Source organism: Balaenoptera musculus, chromosome 14 (assembly GCF_009873245.2).
Source record: "Balaenoptera musculus isolate JJ_BM4_2016_0621 chromosome 14, mBalMus1.pri.v3, whole genome shotgun sequence".
NCBI classification, from domain to species: Eukaryota; Metazoa; Chordata; class Mammalia; order Artiodactyla; family Balaenopteridae; genus Balaenoptera; species Balaenoptera musculus.
Window position 1 is genome coordinate 16211697 of NC_045798.1, and position 23042 is coordinate 16234738.

The 23042-nt window shown below is 41.5% G+C and overlaps 1 protein-coding gene across 7 annotated transcripts in view; it reads left to right on the forward strand.

Moving 5' to 3' along the window:
- Window positions 1-23042, forward strand: part of HECTD4 (HECT domain E3 ubiquitin protein ligase 4) — a 196115-nt gene that overhangs the window by 132036 nt on the left and 41037 nt on the right. For all 7 annotated transcript variants that reach the window (XM_036823844.1, XM_036823845.1, XM_036823847.1 and 4 more), the window contains 11 exons: window positions 2339-2442; window positions 3909-4070; window positions 4186-4334; window positions 4626-4705; window positions 6796-6959; window positions 9399-9636; window positions 10420-10556; window positions 11045-11171; window positions 18295-18432; window positions 20333-20469; window positions 22014-22174. In XM_036823844.1, coding sequence (XP_036679739.1) covers window positions 2339-2442; window positions 3909-4070; window positions 4186-4334; window positions 4626-4705; window positions 6796-6959; window positions 9399-9636; window positions 10420-10556; window positions 11045-11171; window positions 18295-18432; window positions 20333-20469; window positions 22014-22174 — 1597 coding nt within the window. The remainder of the gene's footprint in view (window positions 1-2338; window positions 2443-3908; window positions 4071-4185; window positions 4335-4625; window positions 4706-6795; window positions 6960-9398; window positions 9637-10419; window positions 10557-11044; window positions 11172-18294; window positions 18433-20332; window positions 20470-22013; window positions 22175-23042) is intronic.

Sequence of the window (23042 nt, forward strand, 5' to 3'; positions counted from 1 at the left end):
GTTTTAACATTGGGCTGGCCAGAAAGTTCGTTCAGGTTTTTCCGTAAGATGTTACAGAAAAACCCTAAAGAACTTTCTGGCCAACCCAATACATTCAGAGCTGTGCAACCATCATCACTAATTCCAGAACATTTATAACCACCCCCCGCAAAGAAAACCCTCTATATTCATTATCCCCACCCCCTTCCCTCAGCCCCTGACAACCGTCAATCTACTTCCTGTCTCTATGGATTTGCCTGTTCTGGGCATTTCATATAAATGGAATCATATAGTATGTGGCCTTTTGTGTCTGGTTTCTTTCACTTAGCATAATGTTTTCAAGGTTCGTCCGTATTGTGGCAGGTATCAAGTAGTTCATTACTTTTCATGGCTGAATACCTTTCCATTGTATGGATAGACCATTTTGTTTATCCATTGATCAATTTATGAATACTTGTGTTGTTTTTAACTTTTGGCTATTATGAATAATGCTGCTATAAACATTCATATATAAGTTTTTGTGTATATGACTATGTTTTCAATTCTGTTGCATATATATAGGAGTGGAATTGCTGGGTCTTACAGCAATTCTATGTTTTAACTTGAGGAACTGCTTCCTTTTTTGAGGGACCATTTTCAAAAGTGGCTGTGCTTACATTCCCACCAGCAACGTATGAGGGTCCCGGTTACTCCATACTCTAGCCAACACTGGTATTGTCTTTTTGATTATAACTAGCTTAGTAGGTGTGAAATGGTATCTCATTTGCCTTTCCCTAATGACTAATGACGTTGAGCATCTTTTCACATATGTATTGACCATTTGTATATCTTCTTTGGAGAAATATCTATTCAGCTTTGCTGCCTGTTTTTAGTTAGTTTATTTGTCTTTTTATTGTTGAGTTATAACAGTTCTTTATATATTCTAGATATACTTGTCCCTGATCAGATATGATTTATAAGTACTCCCTCCCATTCTGTGGGTTATCTTTTCACTTTCTCAAGTGTCTTTTGAAGCACAAAGATTTTTCATTTTTATGAATCCAGTTTCTCAAATTTTCTTTCATTGCTTGTGCTTTTGGTATCCTATCTCAGAAACTATTGCCTAATCTGAAGTCATAAATATTTATACCAGTATTTTCTTCTAGGAGTTAGAGTTTTAGCTATAGGTTTTTTAGGTCTTTGATCCATTTTGAATTTTTGTGTGTCATGTGAGGTACTCCTGAGACATCTAACTCTTGACTATTCTAGAGTAGTCTCACAGTGCCAAGCCATCCAGAATTCCCTTCCTTCTCTGCTTATTGAAATTCTGACTTCTCTGAGATCTGATTATTAAGCCTTTCTAGCTCCTGGAATGAAGTCACTCATCTGTGCCTGTGTTTGTGTCTTATGTCACATAATAACACACTCTAGCCTTGCACTATGTTCTTTATTGTATGTGTGTATGCGTATACATGTCTTATCTCTCCCAGACTGGGGGCTTCAGCTCGTATTAACTTTGTATTTCCCAACACCTAGCACTGTGCCTTGCTCATAGGAGATGTTCAACAGGTTATAGACTTTTAGAAAATCAATTTAGATGATAAGAGTAATAGTTTTCAGGAACTTCCCTGGTGGCGCAGTGGTTAAGAATCTGCCTACCAACGCAGGGGACATGGATTTGAGCCCTGGCCCAGGAAGATCCCACATGCCGCGGAGCAACTAAGCCCGTGTGCCACAACTACTGAGCCTGCACTCTAGAGCATGCGAGCCACAACTACTGAGCCCATGTGCCACAACTACTGAAGCCTGCGTGCCTAGAGCCCGTGCTCCACAACAAGAGAAGCCACCGCAATGAGAAGCCCGTGCACCTCAACGAAGAGTAGCCCCCGCTCACCGAAACTAGAGAAAGCCCACACACAGCAATGAAGACCAAATGCAGCCAAAAATAAATTTAAAAAAAAAGAATAGTAGTTTTCATTTAGTAGATGATAAGAGCTTTCATTTATTGAGTGTTTGCCCTGTGCCAGGGACTTGGCTAAAGGCTCTACTTGTGTTATTTTAGCTCATCTTCACAACCACCCTGTGAGGCACAGGTACTATTATTACCCCTATATTGGAAGTGAGATGGTAAATACCAAGTAATGGAGCCAGATTCTGAATCCAGGCAGCCTAATGCCAGAGCCCATGCACTTGACCCCATTGCTTTGCTGCTGAGCTACATGTAGTAGACAAAGATGTCTCAGGGTATTTGCTCTTTTGTAAGAATTTGAATAGTCTTCTTTTGTAAGCATTTTATTGCTCTGACCCTACTCCAAAAGAGTTGGAGCCCTCTCAGGAGTTGTAGGACTTATTTTCACATATTCAATGTCTCCCCCTCCAGGAGAGCGACTGGCAGTTGTGGAAGTGCAGTGTGAACGGCTGAGGATGCTCTACCGAGACTGTGCTCGGCCCCCGCCACCTCCGCTGCAGGCTGACCGGAGACAGGTGAGCCCTCTGCAGTGTTCCACACCTGCCGCCTGTCTGCAGCACGCGCCTTAAGAATTACAGAATGCCAAGCAGCACGTTAATGGCACTGAGAATGGGTGTTTGCAAAGCCATTTGGAGGTGTATGCTCTGCAGTGACATGCTCTCATCCTTGAATGTCAAAGCACATTGATTTGTCATTCTGAATATTGAAAGCAGGGGAGCAGAACTCATTGATTTGTAAATAATTTCTGTGTTATCAATAACAGAAAAAGAAAACGTTTTCAAAATTGTAGATCTATAGTTCATCTCGTAATAATAAGTATACATAGAGAGAAAGAGTGACTAAAAAGCCAAAGTGGCACAGAGAAAGTCAGTACTGTGTGATATCACTTATATGTGCAATCTAAAATATACAACAGGGCTTCCCTGGTGGCGCAGTGGTTGAGAATCTGCCTGCCAATGCAGGGGACACGGGTTCGAGCCCTGGTCTGGGAAGTTCCCACATGCCACGGAGCAACTAGGCCCGTGAGCCACAACTACTGAGCCTGCACGTCTGGAGCCTGTGCTCTGCAACAAGAGAGGCCGCTATAGTGAGAGGCCCGCGCACCGCGATGAAGAGTGGCCCCCGCTTGTCACAACTAGAGAAAGCCCTCGCACAGAAACGAAGACCCAACACAGCCAAAACTAAATAAATAAATAAATAAATTTATAAAATATACAACACACTAGTGAATAAAACAAAAGAAAAAGCAGACTCACGGGGAAAAACAAGTTTCACTGGGGAAAAAAAAAGCAAAAGAGGCAAAAATGTTCAATATTGGCATTCTGTGAATGTTCTTAGCAGCATTATTCATAATAGCCGAAAAGTAGAAACAACGTAAATGTCCATCAACTGATGAATGAATGTGTAAAATGGGTATATTCATACAATGGAATATTATTCAGCCTTTAAAATTAATGAAGTGGTAATACATGCTACAATATGGATAAACCTTGAATTATGCTAAGTGAAAGAAGTCAGTCACAAGAGACCACATATTGTATGATTCCATTTCTTGTAATGTCCAGAGCAGGCAAATCCATAGAGACAGAAAACAGACAGATAAGTAGTTGCCAGGGACTGGGAAGGAGAGAAGGATGGGAATTGACTTCTAATGGGTACCACTTCTTTTAAGGGCAACAGAAATGTTCTAAAATTAGATTGTGGTGATGGTTGCACAACTCCGTGAATATACTAAAAACCATTAAATTGTACACTTTAACTGGGTGAATTGTACATTATGTGAATTTTATCACAAAAAATCAGTGCATCTAGGTAAGAGTATACAAAAGTTGCTGTATTCTTGCAATTTTTCTGTAGCTTTGAAATTATTTCAAGATAAGAAAGTTAAAAATCTGTAAAAGAAGAAATGTCACTTGAAATCTCAACATCTCCATTTTGTGTTTGCAATTCTATTGAATGAGGGTGTCTTTCCCCAATGCAGCCCAAAGAGATTACGTGGAGCCCCTCACGAGTGTTTCCACCTGTCCGAGCCTGCATGTTCTCATCGCACCTCACTTCTGTCACCTTCCTGGCTGACCCCAGCGCTGGGGGCGGTCTGCCCCGGGGCACATTTATCTATGCCACCTCACCACTGCCCATTCAGGTGAGAAATCACATGACATACTGTCTTCTGCCTCTTTCCTTCAAATGTGAGAGAAAGAGGAAGTTCAAGGGCCCACAGTGAGCCCTCTGATTGCGCACTTCTTGTGTTTCTTCAGGCCCCATCTTTCTACTGGGAAATTGAAATTGTTTCCTATGGAGATAGTGATGATGACACTGGACCAATAGTTTCCTTTGGCTTTGCTACAGAAGCAGAGAAAAGAGATGGGGCTTGGACTAATCCAGTGGGGACTTGTCTTTTCCATAAGTAAGTGGCTACTAACGCTGTTATTAAAAAAAAAAAAAAGTAGTGGATGTGGGTGTTTTCCTTTTTTTTTTTTTTTTTTTTGATGTGGGTGTTTTAAAACTAAAGTAATATATTTTAATCTCTACTCTAAAAAATGTAGAAAATACCAGCTGGAAATATACTCATGTTTAGTGAATGAGAATAGCTCTTAGGATTTCTCTTCTGATTACTCTCATGCTACTGTTCACTACTTACCTTCCTCTGTGTTGACTGATTAGCCTTGTCTTTGACTTCTCTTTGTTTTTTTCACAGCAATGGCCGAGCCGTGCACTACAACGGCTCCAGTTTATTACAGTGGAAGAGCGTTCGCTTAGATGTGACTCTCTCTCCTGGTGAGTGTGGTGGGAGTTTTTTTTTTTTTTTTAACCCTGTGTATTTCTGTTGTTCCCAGGTCTGGGTCAAAATAGGTTAAAATTAATGAAACTTGGCAACTGAAAACGGACACTGTCTTCCAGTGAAAATGAAATACTTATCATTGTTGTCCCCTAGTTTACACAAAACCTCTCATTTTATGAGGCACTGTTATCATTAAAGCCTCCATCTGGTAACTTAGGAGTCAGACTGACTTTCGTTCCTCCATCATTAGAAGAATCTGAGATTTTGCTTTTCTCCGAAATTTGGTCTTTCATCAGCTTTTCATTGATGAATAGCTTCAAAAAAAAAACCCTCTACCAGTCGCCTTGAGGCACTCAAGAAATACATTATCAATAGGTAAAGATACATGCTGTAGACTTTGCTCTTGGTAGCCTAAACATCTGGTCCAGCTTCAGCACATCTTCTGCCCAGATGTTTCAGTCACATAGTCAATTCAATAAAAAGAAAATCTTTCCCCTCTTCTTTTTAAGCCTCCACATAACTAACTTCATCTGTAATAGTAGATGAATTGGGATCCGTCCTACCTGCTCCAGAAGTAGCAAAATATAGGCACTGTCCTCTTGACATTAGAAGCAGCCGAACATGTTGGCTACTTATTTTCAGACAGTACATCTTAGCATCATCTCTGATAAAACTGAAGTTATTAAATATAATAGATGATCTTGGATGCTTGGGTAGGGGTTACTAAGTCACTGAACCCAATAGATAACTTCTTGTAGCAGTCTGGGGGGTAATTTTGCTTATCCTTGAGGGAGCCATTTATTAAATTGCACTTTTCCAGTGAGCATGGTATTTTCAGTTATGGTCAAGTTATGCCTTGGAAATTACTTCCTGGCAAGTTGTTTCTCTCTTACTTTATGGAGCAGAACTCTGTAATCTCAGCTGAGTACTTAAGTGCTTTAAGCACAAAGCGAGGGGTAGTAGAGACAGCAGCGGATCCATAGGGGGCGTTCTATTCGTTTGTTATAGTTGATTGTTATTTTGTTTGGTCATACTTTAGTTTTTGAGAAAATTTTGGACCAGACCTCAAGCAAACATGCTACCCCTTTCTTAGAGAAATGTGTCTGTGTGGGAATATGAATCAAGAACTCACTTTTTACAACAGGATCCCAATCTCTGTACCAACACTTTCAGTGTCCGTTGATCAACAGATACTCTTTGAGCATCTCCTACATGCTGGGCCCTCTTCTGGGCCCTTCGGGTGCCATAGTGAACAGTGACAAGTCCCCAGCCATTGGGAAGCCCAGCCTAGTGGTTTCAAAATCATATGAGACTCTGATCCGAAACAGACTCACAGAACTTCATGCGCTTATTGGAGAGTTTACAACAACAGGCTAATTATAAAGTTACGTGTGCTAGCAGCTTGCCTGAGACAGCCTCTAGTAGTGCTCATGTGGTGGATATGGTCCCCTTGGTTCTTTAAGTTCTATCCCAATATCTAGTCACTTCATCAGAAAGCAACTTGGCTTATATGATCTTCGCTTCCTGCAAAAATGCCTTAAATACATGTAAGTAAGGGGACAGAATGTGATTTAATGGTGTATGTTTAGCTTACATTGTAGGTTGAGTTTAAAATTATAATTTTTCAGATCCTTTCTAAGTCTTCTGCAAACTTACTGAGAAAATATTACCTTTTTACCTTTATGCATAAGTAATCTGGTACGTGTCAAAAGAGAAAAACTTGTTATTCCTCTATTAAAAAATCATACCCAGTGTTTTCCCTTTTTGTCTTGGCTGCCTGGAAAATAAAAGCTAAATTTAATGTATAATTGTGGTAAATAACTTACCTCAGACACTAGGTATTTTTGTTCTTCTAAACAGTTTCTGACTTCTCTTTTTAAAATTGTTTATTTCTATTGTGTTACTCTCTCTATATATGAATATAAATACAAGGTACTCTTTTTCAGCTGTAACTGATGGCATGAATAAATAACAGCCAAGATAGTCAATGATATGTAGTCTCATGCCAGTTGCAAATTGAAAGTTTAGTTAATAGTCAATAAAAGGAAAAAAAAAAGCGTTGTTTCCGTCCTGTTCTCTGCCCTAGGTGACGTGGCGGGAATTGGCTGGGAGAGAACCGAGGGAACGCCTCCTCCTCCAGGGCAGCCAGCCAAGGGCCGAGTGTACTTCACATACTGCGGGCAGCGCCTCTCACCGTATCTCGAAGATGTCTCGGGTGGGATGTGGCCTGTGGTTCACATTCAGAAAAAGGCAGGTTATCTTTTTGGGAAAGGAAACAAAATTCTCCTCAGTAATTTATTCCATTAAGAACGGAAAAATTAAAGACACCAAGCGTGGCCTTGTTGACATAACATGTGGTACCTGATAACAGAAGGAACCACAAACAAACCTGAAGAAGTGGGTCCTTCCTTTGCATTGAACCTGAGTGATTAACTGCTTTGACTTCCTTTTGGCAGTCAAAAGTTTCCAAAACTACAATGCAAGGGACACTAGTGTTCTTTCCAATGGCAGTAAAATGAGTCTGTCGTTAAATAAGTTTTGAACGTGACCCTCTTGGGTCGCTTTAGTATGTCAGAAGCTCAGAGGAATCCTTCAGTAAAAATTCAAAACTTCAACTTTATTTAACCCAGCATCCCGGCACATATACTTAATCATGGAACTCTTTTGTTTTTAAAGGAGCATCTATTAACAGTTAATGTTCTGTGAAACATTACTACTTACTACATGCCGGTAGCTCCCAAATCCTTATCTCCAGCCCAGATCTCTCCCTAAATTCCAGACACAAATATTCAGCCATCTAGGCAACATTTAGAAATAGATGTTCCATTGGCATGTCAAAGTTAACATGTCTAAAACTGAGCCTAACTCTGCCCCATACCCTAACCTGCTTCTTCCCTAGCCTTCCTTGTCTTGGGAAATGGCAGCTCCATCCTTACAGCTTCTAAGGCCAAAAACCTTGGCGTCCTTGACTCCTCTTTTCCTCCTGCTCCACACCCAGTCTGTCAGCAAACCTTGTTGACCCTACCTTCAAAATGTATCTGGAATCTGACCACTTAAGTCATGGCCCAGCCACCCTTATCTTCTGGGTAGCATATTGCAATTTTCCTCTATCTCCCTTCCCTACCAGCCCCTTAGTTCTTGCCCTTTTACACATCTTTTCAACACAGCAGCCACAGTGATTCCTTAAAAATGTTGGTTAGATCATGTCACTCCTCTACTCTCAAAAAGTCAATGGCTTCCCATGTCTATGTTGTAAAAGCCCAAGTCTCTATAATGACTTAGAAGATCTTGTAGAATCTGGCCTGTACCATGCTTCTGATAGTAGCATCTTTTCTCACTTTGTTCAGTGAATTAAAGATGTCAATAATTTAAGGCAGCCTGTTCTATTCATTCATTCAGCAAATATTTATTGAGTACCTACTATATATTAAGTACTGTGCTAAGCTCTGGACATATAATCACAATGAGCAAAACAGATATGGTCTTTGTCTTCATGAAGTTAAAACCAGTTGGAGGAGTCAGACATTAGTCAAACATTCGCATAAATATATATGTGTATGTATATAATCACAAACTAATAAACACTGTGTCTATCAGTCAAGGTTCTCCAGAGAAACAGAACCAATAGGACAGGGGGACTTCCCTGGCGGTCCAGTGGTTAAGACTCCACGCTTCCACTGCAGAGAGCATGGGTTCCATTCCTGGTCGGGGGAACTAAGATCCCACATGCCACGTGGTGCGGCAAAAAAAAAACAAACAAAAAAACACCCCACAATAGGAGCTATATATATATATGTATATATATATAGAGAGAGAGAGAGAGAGAGAGAGAGAGGGAGAGAGAGAGAGAGAGAGTGTGTGTGTGTGTGTGTGTGTGTGTGTGTGTGTAGACAGAGGTGGGAGGGGAGATTTATTTTGAGGAATTGGCTCCTGTTAGTATGGAGACTGAGAAGTCTCATGACCTGCTGTCTGTAGGCCGGGGACCCAGGAGAGCCAGTGGTGTGATTCAGTCTGCGTCCAAGGAGGGCAAGAGAAGATGGGATGAGATATCCTAGCTCAAGCAGGGGTGCAGGGAAAAAGGGTTGAATTCCTCCTTCCCCTGCCTCTTGTTTTATTCAGACCCTCAACGGATTGGATGGTACCCACTTACACTGGGGAGGACCATCTACTGTGTCCACCGATTCAAATGCGAATCTCACAGACACACCCAGCAATAATAAAGTTTAATCTGGCACCCCATGGCCAGTCAAGCTGACACATAAAATTAATCATCACAATATGATTGAAAATCATAGACTTTATGGAAGCAAGTACCAAGCAAATCTGATCACATCCCCATTATCCTGAAGAAGTGATGTTTGAGCCAGGTCTGGAATATTAACCAGTTTAAATGGACAAAATTGGAGGAAAGAATGTTCCAGGTGAAGGGAACAGCATGAGCAGTGGCATCAGGTAGAAAGGAACAGTGCTGGAAACAAGAAAGGTCACTGCGTTTGAGCAGCAAAGAGCATGAGTGCCAGGCGAGGGGCAGTGGGGGCCGTGCAGAGCTCGAAGCGCCGGCGTCCGCAGGTGCACCAGCCCCTCTGCCTGGGTTCACAGACTCTCTGTGAAGTTCACCTCGAGGGGTTAAAAATGAATGCATAAATAAACCTAAGTCCTTTCAAATCCTTTCCTTGGTCTCCTTTCCAGAACACCAAGACGCGAGCTAACTTTGGCTCCCGCCCATTTGCCTATGCTGAAGGGCAGGCCCACCGCAACGCTGCCGACCTGTGCACCGACCTGGCAGAGGAGATCAGCGCCAACTTCGAGGCCCTGCCCTTTGCCATGGCATCTGACAGTGACAACGATGCTGGCACCAGTATTGCGTCAGACCCGGGCACTCATGGGCCACCGTGCCGGATTGCTGCTGTGGCCACTGCTCAGCAACGTAAGCCACCTCCTCCCAAGGCCCCGCTGTTTCCTGGGAATGCGAATGCTGTTAATTCCATAAATCCATTTAACTTGGACATACCCCAGTGCCCAGTGGTAATGGGGTAACAGGCCCGGTGAAACAAAATGGGGAGCAGGAGGAAGCGTGGCAGGCTAGAAAGCGCGTCCCCCACATACAGGAAGCCTGCCCGCGACTCAGGGCCAGCAGAATATTGCCACATAGAAATGCAAGTCTGAAAGATTGTCTACTTTTATAAGACAACTAAGAGCCCCAGAATTTTACATAAAATCTCCTAATTTTAAATGTTAATCGTTTTTTAAACTTTTTAAAAACTGAAGCCATCAAAGAATAATAAAATATTAATTGTGGAATCTGGGTGATGGGTGTATAGGTGTGCACTAAAAAACATTCCTGATAATTTGAAAAATTTTATAATAAGATTGAATAAAAGTGAGCTTCCCGAAATGAGATGTCTGCAGCCATATTTGGCCTTTGAGATACTGGTTTGAAAATCATTTTAAGAGTCTGTCTAATTCTTTATCATGATGAAGAACCTTCCAAAGTCTTCTCTGAGTTGAATGAATTATGCCCATAAAAACTAATTTAGGATTCCCAAATAGGAAATGATAGATGATTAGTTATTCCTTGATACTGAGCTTTAAAATTTCTCCAAGAACTAAGAGTCTTTCTATCACGCAAATTAGGAGAATCTGGTCTGTCCAAGGGTAAGAAGTTCATGTGCTCTTGCCTAGAATTCACTGTCATTGTGCTTTGTTACAGAATATGATAGTGACACTTCCTGTCATTATAAAGTAGAGCTCAGCTATGAGAATTTCATCACCTCTGGCCCAGACCCCCATCCGCCCCCCATTGCAGATGACGAAAGTGATGACGATGATGACGATGACATCCCGCAGGTAAGAGCCCCACTTAAGAGCGTTTGCTTAGCTCCCTGGTGACCAGGACAAGCCACGAGGAATATTTTGATCTGAGCGTGCAAGGCTAGAGTTGTTGCGCTTTCAGTTATGTCATTGTGTTGGAACAGTGGCTCTGGGGTGTTCATTTTTCTAGACCACATATCAATAGCCGTATCTGTTTGGTTCCATTGCCCAGTAGCAATCCGGATGTTGGAGAAATGAAGTACTTTGACAGTAATTCAGCAGTAAAGTTGCGGATCATGTGAAGTGTTTATATAGCTTTAGAGGGAAAGGAAGAGCTTGCCCCAGGCCAGCTGTTGCCTCCCCTGGCTTCTGAGGGTGTAGTTACTTTGGTGGTCTGCACGGTGTGTTTCTGTCACTGGCATTTGAGGGGGGTGAAGACCTCAGGGTGAGAGCTGTAAGTCAGGGAAGGACTGATTCTTGCACAAGGCGTTCCTTCCATGTTCACGTTTGCCTTCTCCTTCCAGGAGGACCACTACGCTCTGCTGGTGAAAGCATGGGAGACCAAGGTTTTTCCTACTATCCGAAGACGCTTCCGCAATGAAGCAGAGCGGAAATCGGGCCTGGACCAGATAAAGGGTGCTTTACAACTAGGTCTGGTGCTTTATGTTTTCCTAGGGAACTCACTTCATGACTTGAAGAGATGTGTTTAGATGAAACTCAGGATGTAAATCAGAAAAGAGGGGCTCATCTAAAGTTGGGCCAGACTTAACAATGTCTTCTACCTGGGCCTTTACTGAACTCTATGGTCTTTTGCTTTCTTTGCCAGGCTTTTCTTTGCTTGTCAGTTTGACTCAGTATTTTGGGTTGATGGGCTGCTGGAATGAAGCTGGCATGGTTATACTAGGAAGCTGGATGGCCTGATGGTTAATAGCTTGGGCTCTGAAGTCACACCTGTGCTGTTTACCAGATTTGTGACCTTGGGAGAGTTACTTAACCTTTCTAGACTTCCCTCACCTTTAAAATGGAATCAATAATGGTAACCACCTCATATGTATATGAAAAATTAACAAGTTAATACAGATAAAGCTTTTAAGAACAGCGTCTGGCATATGGTCAGCATTCAGTTAATGTAGTTCTAAATGTCACAGTAACAATGATGATGGTGAGATTTTTCTCCCACTGGGCACATAGAATAATGCAAAGTTTGATTGCAGACAGTGGATTGTTAGGGAGTCTTAAGTGCAGATAGCTGATTTCTGTTTTCAGGCTTCTCCTCATCTGTGAAACACCTGCTTTTTGAGATGCAGAGATGCCTTTTCCCAAGAGGCACAGCTGCCCTTCCAGTGGAGCATCAGTTGGGTTTTCTTTCATCATTGTGGCAGTCAGAGGTGGTGTAAGGAGATAGTATTTGCTCTTTCTCCTCTTAACTTTTGTCCTGACTGAGACTAGGAACAAATACGGAGAAGAACCACCAAAAGACCTTTATTTCTTGACCAACTGATATGCCGAATCCCTGATTCCAGTGATAGCTGAGTAATTCCTTTTTCTCAGATTGGTGTCAGGACTAATCTGTGTGTGTGTGTGTCTCTGTGTGTGTGCATGTGTATATATGTATATATTTTTTTTCTTTTATGCTTTCTGTCCCCAAAGCTAAGACCTATGACAGTGGAATGATCGTGTTTATACTTAACCTGTGGGAAAAGCCACACATCCTATGACATGGTATAATTGCTTTCTGCTCTTATCAGAGCCCTCTTTTAGCTGCTGACCCAAACCAGGACAGATAATTAATATTCTTCTTTTTTCTTCTGTCCTAAGGGTTTCAGGCAGCGGGAGCAACATTAGGAAGATCCTCGAGTGGGAGTCAACTTGGGTGGTTGAGGGAACGGCAGCCAGGCCAAGCCAGTGTCTCTGAAGAGGAGAGGGGAGGGGGGGAGCAGCAGGAAGGAGATGAGAGGAAGCAGGGAGAAGTGGCAGCCTCGGGAAGGACTTTGGATTTTATTCTGTGTAAAATGGGGAGCCTTTGGGAGGTTTTAAACAAAGGAGCAACGTGATCTGCTGTAGTAGATCCTGCAGATAGAGAATTCAGTTCCTCTCGTTCACGCTCAACATCTGAAAGAAAATGCCCTTTCAGACTGCAGAATAGACCTCATCTTGTTTTCAGATGACTTTCCCTTAATCAGTGTGATGCCTTGAAGCACCAGTGTGGGTCAGTGGCTTTTGGAGTTAGGAGGCTTTGTTTCAGTTGTATTTATTCAGTCAGCGGTTCATCCACTTACTTGTTCACACATGCAACACGTGCCTCCCAGGGTCAAGCCCTTTGCTAGGGATTAAGGACTGTCCTGCGAGCAAGACACAGATGCTTCCTTCTCCCAGAGCTCACATGCTAGTGGGAAATAGGTAATGAAATGACGCACTACTTTGTGGGAAGGGCTGTGCGGTCGGTCAGGAGACCACTGTGGGTATAACTGGGGTGCCCAGTCTAGCTTGGCCCCTCTCACAACATAGTATTGAAGCCGAGACCTGGGGCTAATTCAGCAAAAGCAGTGCTGCGTTTAGAAACAGGAGGCACTAGCTGTTGAGGGAGACTGGTACTTCTTACTGCTCTGGGAGAGTAGGAAAGGGGGAAAGAGTCTTTACAGTATAAGGATGGAAAGCTCTTGTATATGATCATGGGTTACTGTGCCTTTATTTTCACATAAGTTCTGCTTAACTCAGGATGTCTCTTTCTTTTACCATTTGGTCCCAGAGCCATCCTGAATGTCTGTGGCCAAGTGTGCCTTCTCCTTCTCTGCTCCCAGTTTGGAGGAGGGAAAATGTGGACAGCACAGCAGGAAATTTGATTATCCAAAGGTGGCTGCCAGACCAGAGCCAGACCGATGACTCCTGGCCTCCTGAGTCACCCAGAAATACCTCTGGCCCCTGACACAGTGGCCAAGGCGTCTTCTCGGGACCCGTCCACGTGGCCGTGGCAGATCATCTGAACTATGTTAAATTAAACATAAAACATTTACCTTTCAAATACAGGCTCCTTAAATATAACCGGGGCAAAGGCTGAAAGGAGAACAGGGAGATGGCTCTGGTGCTCAAAGGACCACCTCTGTGAGGGTGGGTCAGCCTCCTGTTGTCAGGACCCCAAGAAGGGCAATGAAACCATCTCGGTGCTGTGCGTGCTTTAATTTCACATTCTCCCCATATTCCCAGATTCCTGCTTAGTAGACAGCAGAGTATTTTTTTCTCCTATCCCCATTCCTCTGGAAAATGTTGCAAAAGACTATTTTTCCATAATCTTCTGATATCAGGCCACGGTTCTTTTTTTTTTTTTTCAATCTTTTGAAAACTTTTTATTATGTGAAATTTTTTTTGATTGCTCAATATTTTTATTTAAAAAAAATTTTTTTAACATCTTTATTGGAGTATAATTGCTTTACAATGGTGTGTTAGTTTCTGCTGTATAACAAAGTGAATCAGCTATACGTATACATATATCCCCATATCTCCTCCCTCTTGTGTTTCCCTCCCACCCTCCCTATCCCACTCCTCTAGGTGGTCACAAAGCACCGAGCTGACCTCCCTGTGCTATGTGGCTGCTTCCCACTAGCTATCTATTTTACATTTGGTAGTGTATATATGTCCATGCCACTCTCTCACTTCGTCCCAGCTTACTCTTCCCCCTCCCGGTGTCCTCAAGTCCATTCTCTACGTCTGTGTCTTTATTCCTGTCCTGCCGCTAGCTTCTTCAGAACCTTTTTTTTTTTTTTTAGATTCCATATATATGTGTTAGCATACGGTATATGTTTTTCTCTTTCTGACTTCACTCTGTATGATGGACTCTAGGTCCATCCAGCTCACTATAAATAACTCAATTTCGTTTCTTTTTATGGCTGAGTAATATTCCATTGTATATATGTGCCACATCTTCTTTATCCATTCATCTGTCATGGACACTTAGGTTGCTTCCATGCCCTGGCTATTGTAAATAGAGCTGCAATGAACATTGTGGTACATGACTCTTTTTGAATTATGGTTTTCTCAGGGTATATGCCCTGTAGTGGGATTGCTGGGTCGTATGGTAGTTCTATTTTTAGTTTTTTAAGAAACCTCCATACTGTTCTCCATAGTGGCTGTATCAATTTACATTCCCACCAACAGTGCAAGAGGGTTCCCTTTTCTCCACACCCTCTCCAGCATTTATTGTTTCTAGATTTTTTGATGATGGCCATTCTGACTGGTGTAAGGTGATACCTCATTGTAGTTTTGATTTGCATTTCTCTAATGATTAGTGATGTTGAGCATTCTTTCATGTGTTTGTTGGCAATCTGTATATCTTCTTTGGAGAAATGTCTGTTTAGGTCTTCTGCCCATTTTTGGATTGCATTGTTTGTTTTTTTGATATGGAGCTGCATGAGCTGCTTGTAAATTTTGGAGATTAATCCTTTGTCAGTTGCTTCATTTGCAAATATTTTCTCCCATTCTGAGGGTTGTCTTTTAGTCTTGTTTATGATTTCCTTTGCTGTGCAAAAGCTATTAAGTTTCATTAGGTCCCATTCATTTATTTTTGTTTTTATTTCCATTTCTCTAGGAGGTGGGTCAAAAAGGATCTTGCTGTGATTTATGTCATAGAGTGTCCTGCCTATGTTTTCCTCTAAGAGTTTGATAGTGTCTGGCCTTACAGTTAGGTCTTTACTCCATTTTGAGTTTATTTTTGTGTATGGTGTTTGGGAGTGTTCTAATTTCATTCTTTTACATGTAGCTGTCCAGTTTTCCCAGCACCACTTATTGAAGAGGCTGTCTTTTCTCCATTGTATATTCTTGCCTCCTTTATCAAAGATAAGGTGACCATATGTGCGTGGGTTTATCTCTGGGCTTTCTATCCTGTTCCATTGATCTGTATTTCTGTTTTTGTGTCAGTACCATATTGTCTTGATTACTGTAGCTTTGTAGTATAGTCTGAAGTGAGGGAGTCTGATTCCTCCAGCTCCGTTTTTCTTTCTCAAGATTGCTTTGGCTATTCGGAGTCTTTTGTGTTTCCATACAAATTGTGAAATTTTTTGTTCTAGTTCTGTGAAAAATGCCATTGGTAGTTTGATAAGGATTGCATTGAATCTGTAGATTGCTTTGGGTAGTAGAGTCATTTTCACAATATTGATTCTTCCAATCCAAGAACATGGTATATCTCTCCATCTGTTGGTATCATCTTTAATTTCTTTCATCAGTGTCTTATAGTTTTCTGCATACAGGTCTTTTGTCTCCTTAGGTAGGTTTATTCCTAGGTATTTTATTCTTTTTGTTGCAGTGGTAAATGTGTTTCCTTAATTTCTCTTTCAGATTTTTCATCATTAGTGTATAGGAATGCAAGAGATTTCTGTGCATTAATTTTGTATCCTGCTACTTTACTAAATTCATTGATTAGCTCTAGTAGTTTTCTGGTGGCATCTTTAGGATTGTCTATGTATAGTATCATGTCATCTGCAAACAGTGACAGCTTTACTTCTTCTTTTCCGATTTGGATTCCTTTTATTTCTTTTTCTTCTCTGATTGCTGTGGCTAAAACTTCCTAAACTATGTTGAATAATAGTGGTGAGAGTGGGCAACCTTGTCTTGTTCCTGATCTTAGTGGAAATGGTTTCAGTTTTTCACCATTGAGGACGATGTTGGCTGTGGGTTTGTCATGTATGGCCTTTATTATGTTGAGGTAAATTCCCTCTATGCCTACTTTCTGGAGGGTTTTTATCATAAATGGGTGTTAAATTTTGTTGAAAGCTTTCTCTGCATCTATTGAGATGATCATATGGTTTTTCTCCTTCAATTTGTTAATATGGTGTATCACATTGATTGATTTGCGTATATTGAAGAATCCTTGCATTCCTGGGATAAACCCCACTTGATCATGGTGTATGATCCTTTTAATGTGCTGTTGGATTCTGTCTGCTAGTATTTTGTTGAGGATTTTTGCATCTATGTTCATCAGTGATATTGGCCTGTAGTTTTCTTTCTTTGTGACATCTTTGTCTGGTTTTGGTATCAGGGTGATGGTGGCCTCGTAGAATGAGTTGGGGAGTGTTCCTCCCTTTGCAATATTTTGGAAGAGTTTGAGAAAGATAGGTGTTAGCTCTTCTCTAAATGTTTGATAGAATTCGCCTGTGAAGCCATCTGGTCCTGGGCTTTTGTTTGTTGGAAGATTTTTAATCACAGTCTCAATTTCAGTGCTTGTGATTGGTCTGTTTATATTTTCTCTTTAAAATACACACAATAGTAGAAGAAATTATGTAATGAATCTGCATTACCCATCACCCGACTTCAGGCAATTTTCAACGTATTGCCAAATTCATTTTACTGCACCTCATACCCTCTACCTTTTGCTGATTATTTTTTACAACTTTATTTAGATACAATTTGTATCCTATAAAATTCACTCATTTTAAGTGTGGAGTTCAATGAGTTATAGTAAATTAACAAGTCATGCATCATCACAGTACAGTTTTTGAGCATTTCCATCAGCCCAGCAAGCTTCTCCAGTGTCAGTTTGATGTCAGTACCTGCTCTTACCCCCAGTCCCAGTGCTTTTTCTGGATATTTCATATAAATTGTCCTATGATATGTAGTCTTTTGTGTCTGTCTTCTTTTACTTAGCATATATTTCACTAATGCTGTATTATGTACCAATATTCTGTTCCTGTCTGTTATTGTTATTATTATTTGGCCGAACTGCGCAGCTTATGGGATCTTAGTTCCCTAACCAGGGATCAAACCGAGGCCCCAGCAGTGAAAGCGCCAAGTCCTAACCCTTGGACAGCCAGGGAACTCCCCGTTCCTATCTATTATGAAGTAGTGTTGCTTCGTATGCATGAACCACATTTTGCCATCAGGCCACATTTCTTGTTATTCTCTCTGACACTTCTTTCTCTACGCATCCTCCTCTAAGGGCAGCTCCCTTCTTAACTGTGCTCAGAAAATTGCTATGCCTTTTCATTACAGCAAGGCCAGCAAAGAAAGGAGCAGTAGATGAGTGTGATAGAGATAAGCCCTGTTTAAAAGCAGATGCTGTCAACGGGTGTTTTTTACCCACAGCTTCTCAAGCGGTGTGTGGGGGGCAGCAGTGGCAGCCACCCCTCTGTCCTCCCCACAGTGCTATTTTCTTCAGGGCCTTGGACATTAATTTACTTGGTTTATTAATTAATTTTGGCTGTTGCTATTGAATATAATGATGTCTTCTCCCTCTGAGAAGGAAGGACAGAGCAAATTCCAGTACTGGATAGAAGAAGTTGATGAAGCTCTGCATCTCTCTTAAATAAGCAACATGTGTTCATTGTAACAATAATCAAACACAGTACAAAAATGCATAAACTAAGAAAAAAACACTACCCTCACTTTCTTCTTCCTCTCCAGTTGTCCTATAGTTTGTTCTCTTGACTTAACCGAAACGAAATGACTACATAATAACGTACCATCGTTTTTAACCGTTCTCTATCAATGAATACTTTCATTATTTCTGTTTTTTGTTGCTGTTATATTTCCCAGCAGTGCTGCAGGGACTGTTCTTATACCTTTACACAGTCGTGCTTGTATTTCTGTGGGAGAGATTTGAGAGATGCCTAGAAGTAGGGCATTGAGTATTTTAAACTTGACTGACACTGCATAATTACCATTCCCAAAAGGCTACATACTCCCACAAATTCCCCTTATCTCTTCATTTTAGGTATGGGTCAGTGTCATGATTGGACTGAAGATTGTGTGCTCTTCGGAGAGTTACCAGTTCTGTTATATTTTTTAGGCATGGTGGATATTGCCCGGCAGACGGTTGAATTCCTCTACGAGGAGAACGGTGGCATCCCAAGAGACCTTTATCTCCCCACCATCGAAGACATTAAGGACGAAGCAAACAAGTTCACAATTGATAAAGTTCGAAAAGGTTTTGCTTCCCCTGCTTCCTTCACCTATGAAACGTCCTCTGAAATGAGAAGTTGCGTTTTCCCAAGCATGAGTTTGAGCCAGGCAGCTGCTGGCTCTTCTAGGGTGACTCTCCTCACTCTGGGTGATGTGAGCTCTTCCAGGCTCTCCCATGTGAGGCCCTAGGCTTCCTGGTGGGGCACAAGTAGAAGCTGTCTGGCCTCTGGGAGCCTCTTCCGCATTCCCAGAACCACTCACATGAGCAGGGTGAGATAGGGCACTTGAGAAGTGGGGCGTGGGTGGAGGATTGCAGATAGGCCTCTCGGGCTTAGTCCTGGCTGCCCAGCTAATAAACCATGAATATGTGGTTGTGCTGTGCTTTTTAGAATTTTATACAGTGTATTCATTCATTTGATTAAAAATCTATTGCATATCTTGAGGAAATGAAAATATAGAAAAGCACAAAAAGGAAATAAAACAACTCATTATTAGACCTTCACGAACATCATGGGCAGGGGCAGGCATATATATTTTCTTTTTTTTTTTTTTTAATGAAACTCTCTAGGAGTTAAGCCAGCATTTTATTTATTTATTTATTTTTGGCTGTGTTGGGTCTTCGTTTCTGTGCGAGGGCTTTCTCCAGTTGCGGCAAGTGGGGCCACTCTTCATCGCGGTGCACGGGCCTTTCACCGTCGCGGCCTCTCTTGTTGCGGGGCACAGGCTCCAGACGCGCAGGCTCAGTAGTTGTGGCTCACGGGTCCAGTTGCTCCGCGGCATATGGGATCCTCCCAGACCAGGGCGCAAACCCGTGTCCCCTGCATTGGCAGGCAGACTCTCAACCACTGCACCACCAGGGAAGCCCCTAGTTTTCTTTTTTAATTCCTCTTTTTTTGAGAGAGAGAATTCACATACCATAAAATTCACCCTTTTAAAGTATACATTTCAGCGGTTTTCATATATTCACAAAGTTGTGCAACCACCAAACCATTGCCTCTAATTCCAGAACATTTTCATCCCCCAAAAGGAATTCTGTACCCTCCCCACTCCCCATTCCTCCTTCCTACTAGCCCCTGGCAACCATTGATCTACTTTCTGCCTCTATAGATTTGCCTAGTCTGGATGTTTCGTAAAAATGGACTCATGCAGCGTGCAGTCTTTTGTGTCTGGCCTCCTTCACGTGGCATAATTTTTCAAGATTCATCCCTGTTGTAGCTCATATTGTTACTTCCTTTTTATGGCAAAAATAATATTCCATTGTATGGATAGTACCCCATTTTGTTTATCCATTCGTCAATTGATGGACACTTGGGTTCCTTCTACCTTTTGGCTATTATGAATCATGCTGCTATGAACATTTTGTGTACAGGTTTTTGTGTGGACATGTTTTCATTCCTCTTGGGTATATATGTAGGAGTGGAGTTGCTGGGTCATATGGTAACTTTATGTCTCACTTTTTGAGGAACTGCCAGATGGTTTTCCAAAGTGCCCCATTTTACATTCCCGTCAGCACATATGAGGGTTCCAATTTCTCTACATCCTGGCCAGCACTTACTATTGCCTGTTTTTTGATTATAGCCATCCTAATGGATGTGAAGTGGTATCTCATTGTGGCTTTGACTTGCATTTCTCTAATAACTAATGATGTTGAACAACTTTTCATGCATATCTTTTCTCTTTAGAAAAATGTTTATTCACATTTTCTGCCCATTTTTTAATAGGCTTGTCTTTTTATTGTTGAATTGCCCGAGTTCTTACAATACTTTGTTTTATTATCTTCCGGACTGAGCTGTGTTCCTTTTGGGTTATAACTAAACTGAGGGTATTGGTAAATGCCGTAGAGTTATTTTAGACCCTAAAATATAGGGTCCCAAAATAATAATGGTACTTGCTCCTGAAAAAACTTCTCCCTCTACCCTCCTCAGGTCTCACGGTAGTAACCCGCTCTCCAGACAGCAATAACGTAGCCAGCAGTACTGTTGGAACTGCCCTGCCAAAATTTGCCATCCGAGGGATGCTGAAAACCTTTGGGCTTCATGGAGTTGTCTTAGATGTTGATTCAGTGAGTGAACAGTCTTTTATATACACTGAGACTTTCATGCCCAGACTCCAAATACCTTAAAAAGTGATTATACAGGTAGATTATTCTTCAAATTAGGGATAAAGAAACCAGGCTGAGTGCTGTCATGCCAGATGAGTTGCCTGAGATTTTCTCTTAGGCCCAGATCAGCGCTGATTGTAGAACATAAGCTCTTAACTCTCAGTGCTGTCAGCGCCTTCAGACCATGCTGCCACTGCCGTTTTTTTCCGTCAACCATGTTCAGACTGCCCCTACCTTATATCTTCCAAGTTCCAAGGGAAATTTCTCCTGTTGGCCTTGATGAATGGATGATCTGTCATTGTCATGACTGTTATACAGACTCAAAGAAATAGTTTTGTGATTTTGATCATGACATCTTACTGGTTCTCACAGCCTCAGTTTCCCCGTCTGTAAAATGAGTGTATTAAACTAGATCAGTTGTTTTCTTCTCAGCTTTGCAGAGCCCTCTCATGGGGCTCAGCAAGGATTAAGGTGGGGTGGGGTGGCAGGGGGGAAGGAATAGAAGAGAGTAAGGGCCAAGCCTAAGCTTTCTTTTGGAAACAGAGGCCTTGAAGGCTGTGACTACATGATCCTTAGGTTACATATACATGCTTGCATTTCTGTTTCCCATGCAGGAAAAACTGATGAAATAATACACAGATCAAGCCTAAGAGTCTCAGATATAGAAGTATCTATCGCCACATAGATAAGCTTTGGTATCTGTCTGTCTACGGATACAGATAATGTTAGGTATCACTAATACTTTGAAATTGAAAATTTTACATCTTCAACTGACTCCATTTTACCAGAGTATAATTTAAATCATTACATTTTTAAGAGAGGCTGTTGGCTGGTGATTTACTAAGGTGAACTTTCAAGTAGAAAATTCCATTAGTAATATTGTTAATCTCCCACTGCCTTCTGAGACAAGCTCTGATTCTGGTTATCAGAAAGTACGTAACTGACAGTACTTTTCAACAATGGAAATGTGTGAAAGGAAAATTAGAAAAATAGAAATTTTGTTAAAGTAATAATTCTGTTATGTCTCAAGTGGTTTGATTCCCTTTGTTTTAATAGTAGTCCCTAAATAAAGATTGCATTGCTATTTGAATCCAGAGTACGTATTCATGAGCTTACATTTTTATTTTCCTAGCAGTAAAATAGAGCTATCAGACAGATTCCCTGCTTTTAAAAGTTATTAACATAAAAACAATGAACATAAATTTTACCTGGCAACAATGCATGTTGAACTATTACTGAAATATAGCACTCTTCTCTTTAAATTTCTAACTCATGATTACATTGAAGTTCTTTAATTTATCATACCAATTAAAATTTTCCAACTGGTATGAAAAAACCATATATACTATCCAGATATCTTTGAACTTTTAGCCTCAATCAGTGACATGAAACTAGTACTTACTGCTATAAAAGTTGGGTCTTACATGTATACATGTGTATTTTAAAACTTGGGGGAAAAAGTCAGTGCTCAAAAAACAAATAGACATTTCCTTTTTCTATTGTAGGTAAATGAATTGGTGCAGGTAGAAACGTACCTCCGAAGCGAAGGTGTGCTGGTCCGATACTGGTATCCTATTGATATGTTGGAAAGGCCCCCAGCAGGCTACCGAAGGACTGCCACCAATGGGCTGGTCACCCTGGACAATACCAACCTTCAAATTCACAGGTAAGGGAATGCCCTGGCAGTCCAGTGGTTAGGACTCCGAGTTCTCGCTGCCGAGGGCCTGGGTTCAGTCCCTGGTTGGGGAACTAAAATCCCACAGGCCACGCGGCATGGCCAGAAATTTTTAAAAAATAAATTCACAGGTAAAATTGAGCCCTTCTTTCTAGCGGGTCACAGAAATCCACTTACTCTGTTTTATCACATATGCCATTCATCGTTGACAAAGAAGGCTTTTCTTTCAAAGCTAAGAGAGAGACAGAGGCAGCTAGTAAAGATAACAGCGAATTGCAAGAGTTAGGAAGAAAAGTTGCAGGATCCAATATCACCTGACCTATGCCATGGATACTCTGCCGTAAGTTGGGGGTATTGAGGGGTGTCTGGAGATTTGAAGAGCGTGGAAAAGTTCTAAAGTGTAAACCAAGTCAAGAAGAGACAACTAAGAGGAGTCCAGGCACTGTGTGAGCAGCCAGCTCATTTCTGTTAAACTAACAAGGTATTCCTTGAGTGCTCCTTTGTGCCCAGCACTTTGCAGGGGTCTCTGAGGGGACCGGTGCCTGCCCTCTGTGGGTTGAATCCTAAAGATCTGGCAAAATTCCTTCACATGCACCTGTAAATTCCTTCTTTCAGTCATAAAAATTCTTGCAACAATTCAGAAGAAAATATAATGATAAATGGAGCTCTCTGATAAAACTTCCCCATAAACTATTTTTCATACTGTTCATCCAATAGCATTGTAACTTCTCATTATATTGTCAATTATGAAGCAACCTGAGTGTATCTCCAACTTAGACCTCTCCCTGGAACACCAGATGGACGTATCCAACTGCCTCCTTGCCATCTCCACTCAGATATTTCATTGCCCCATTTGGGT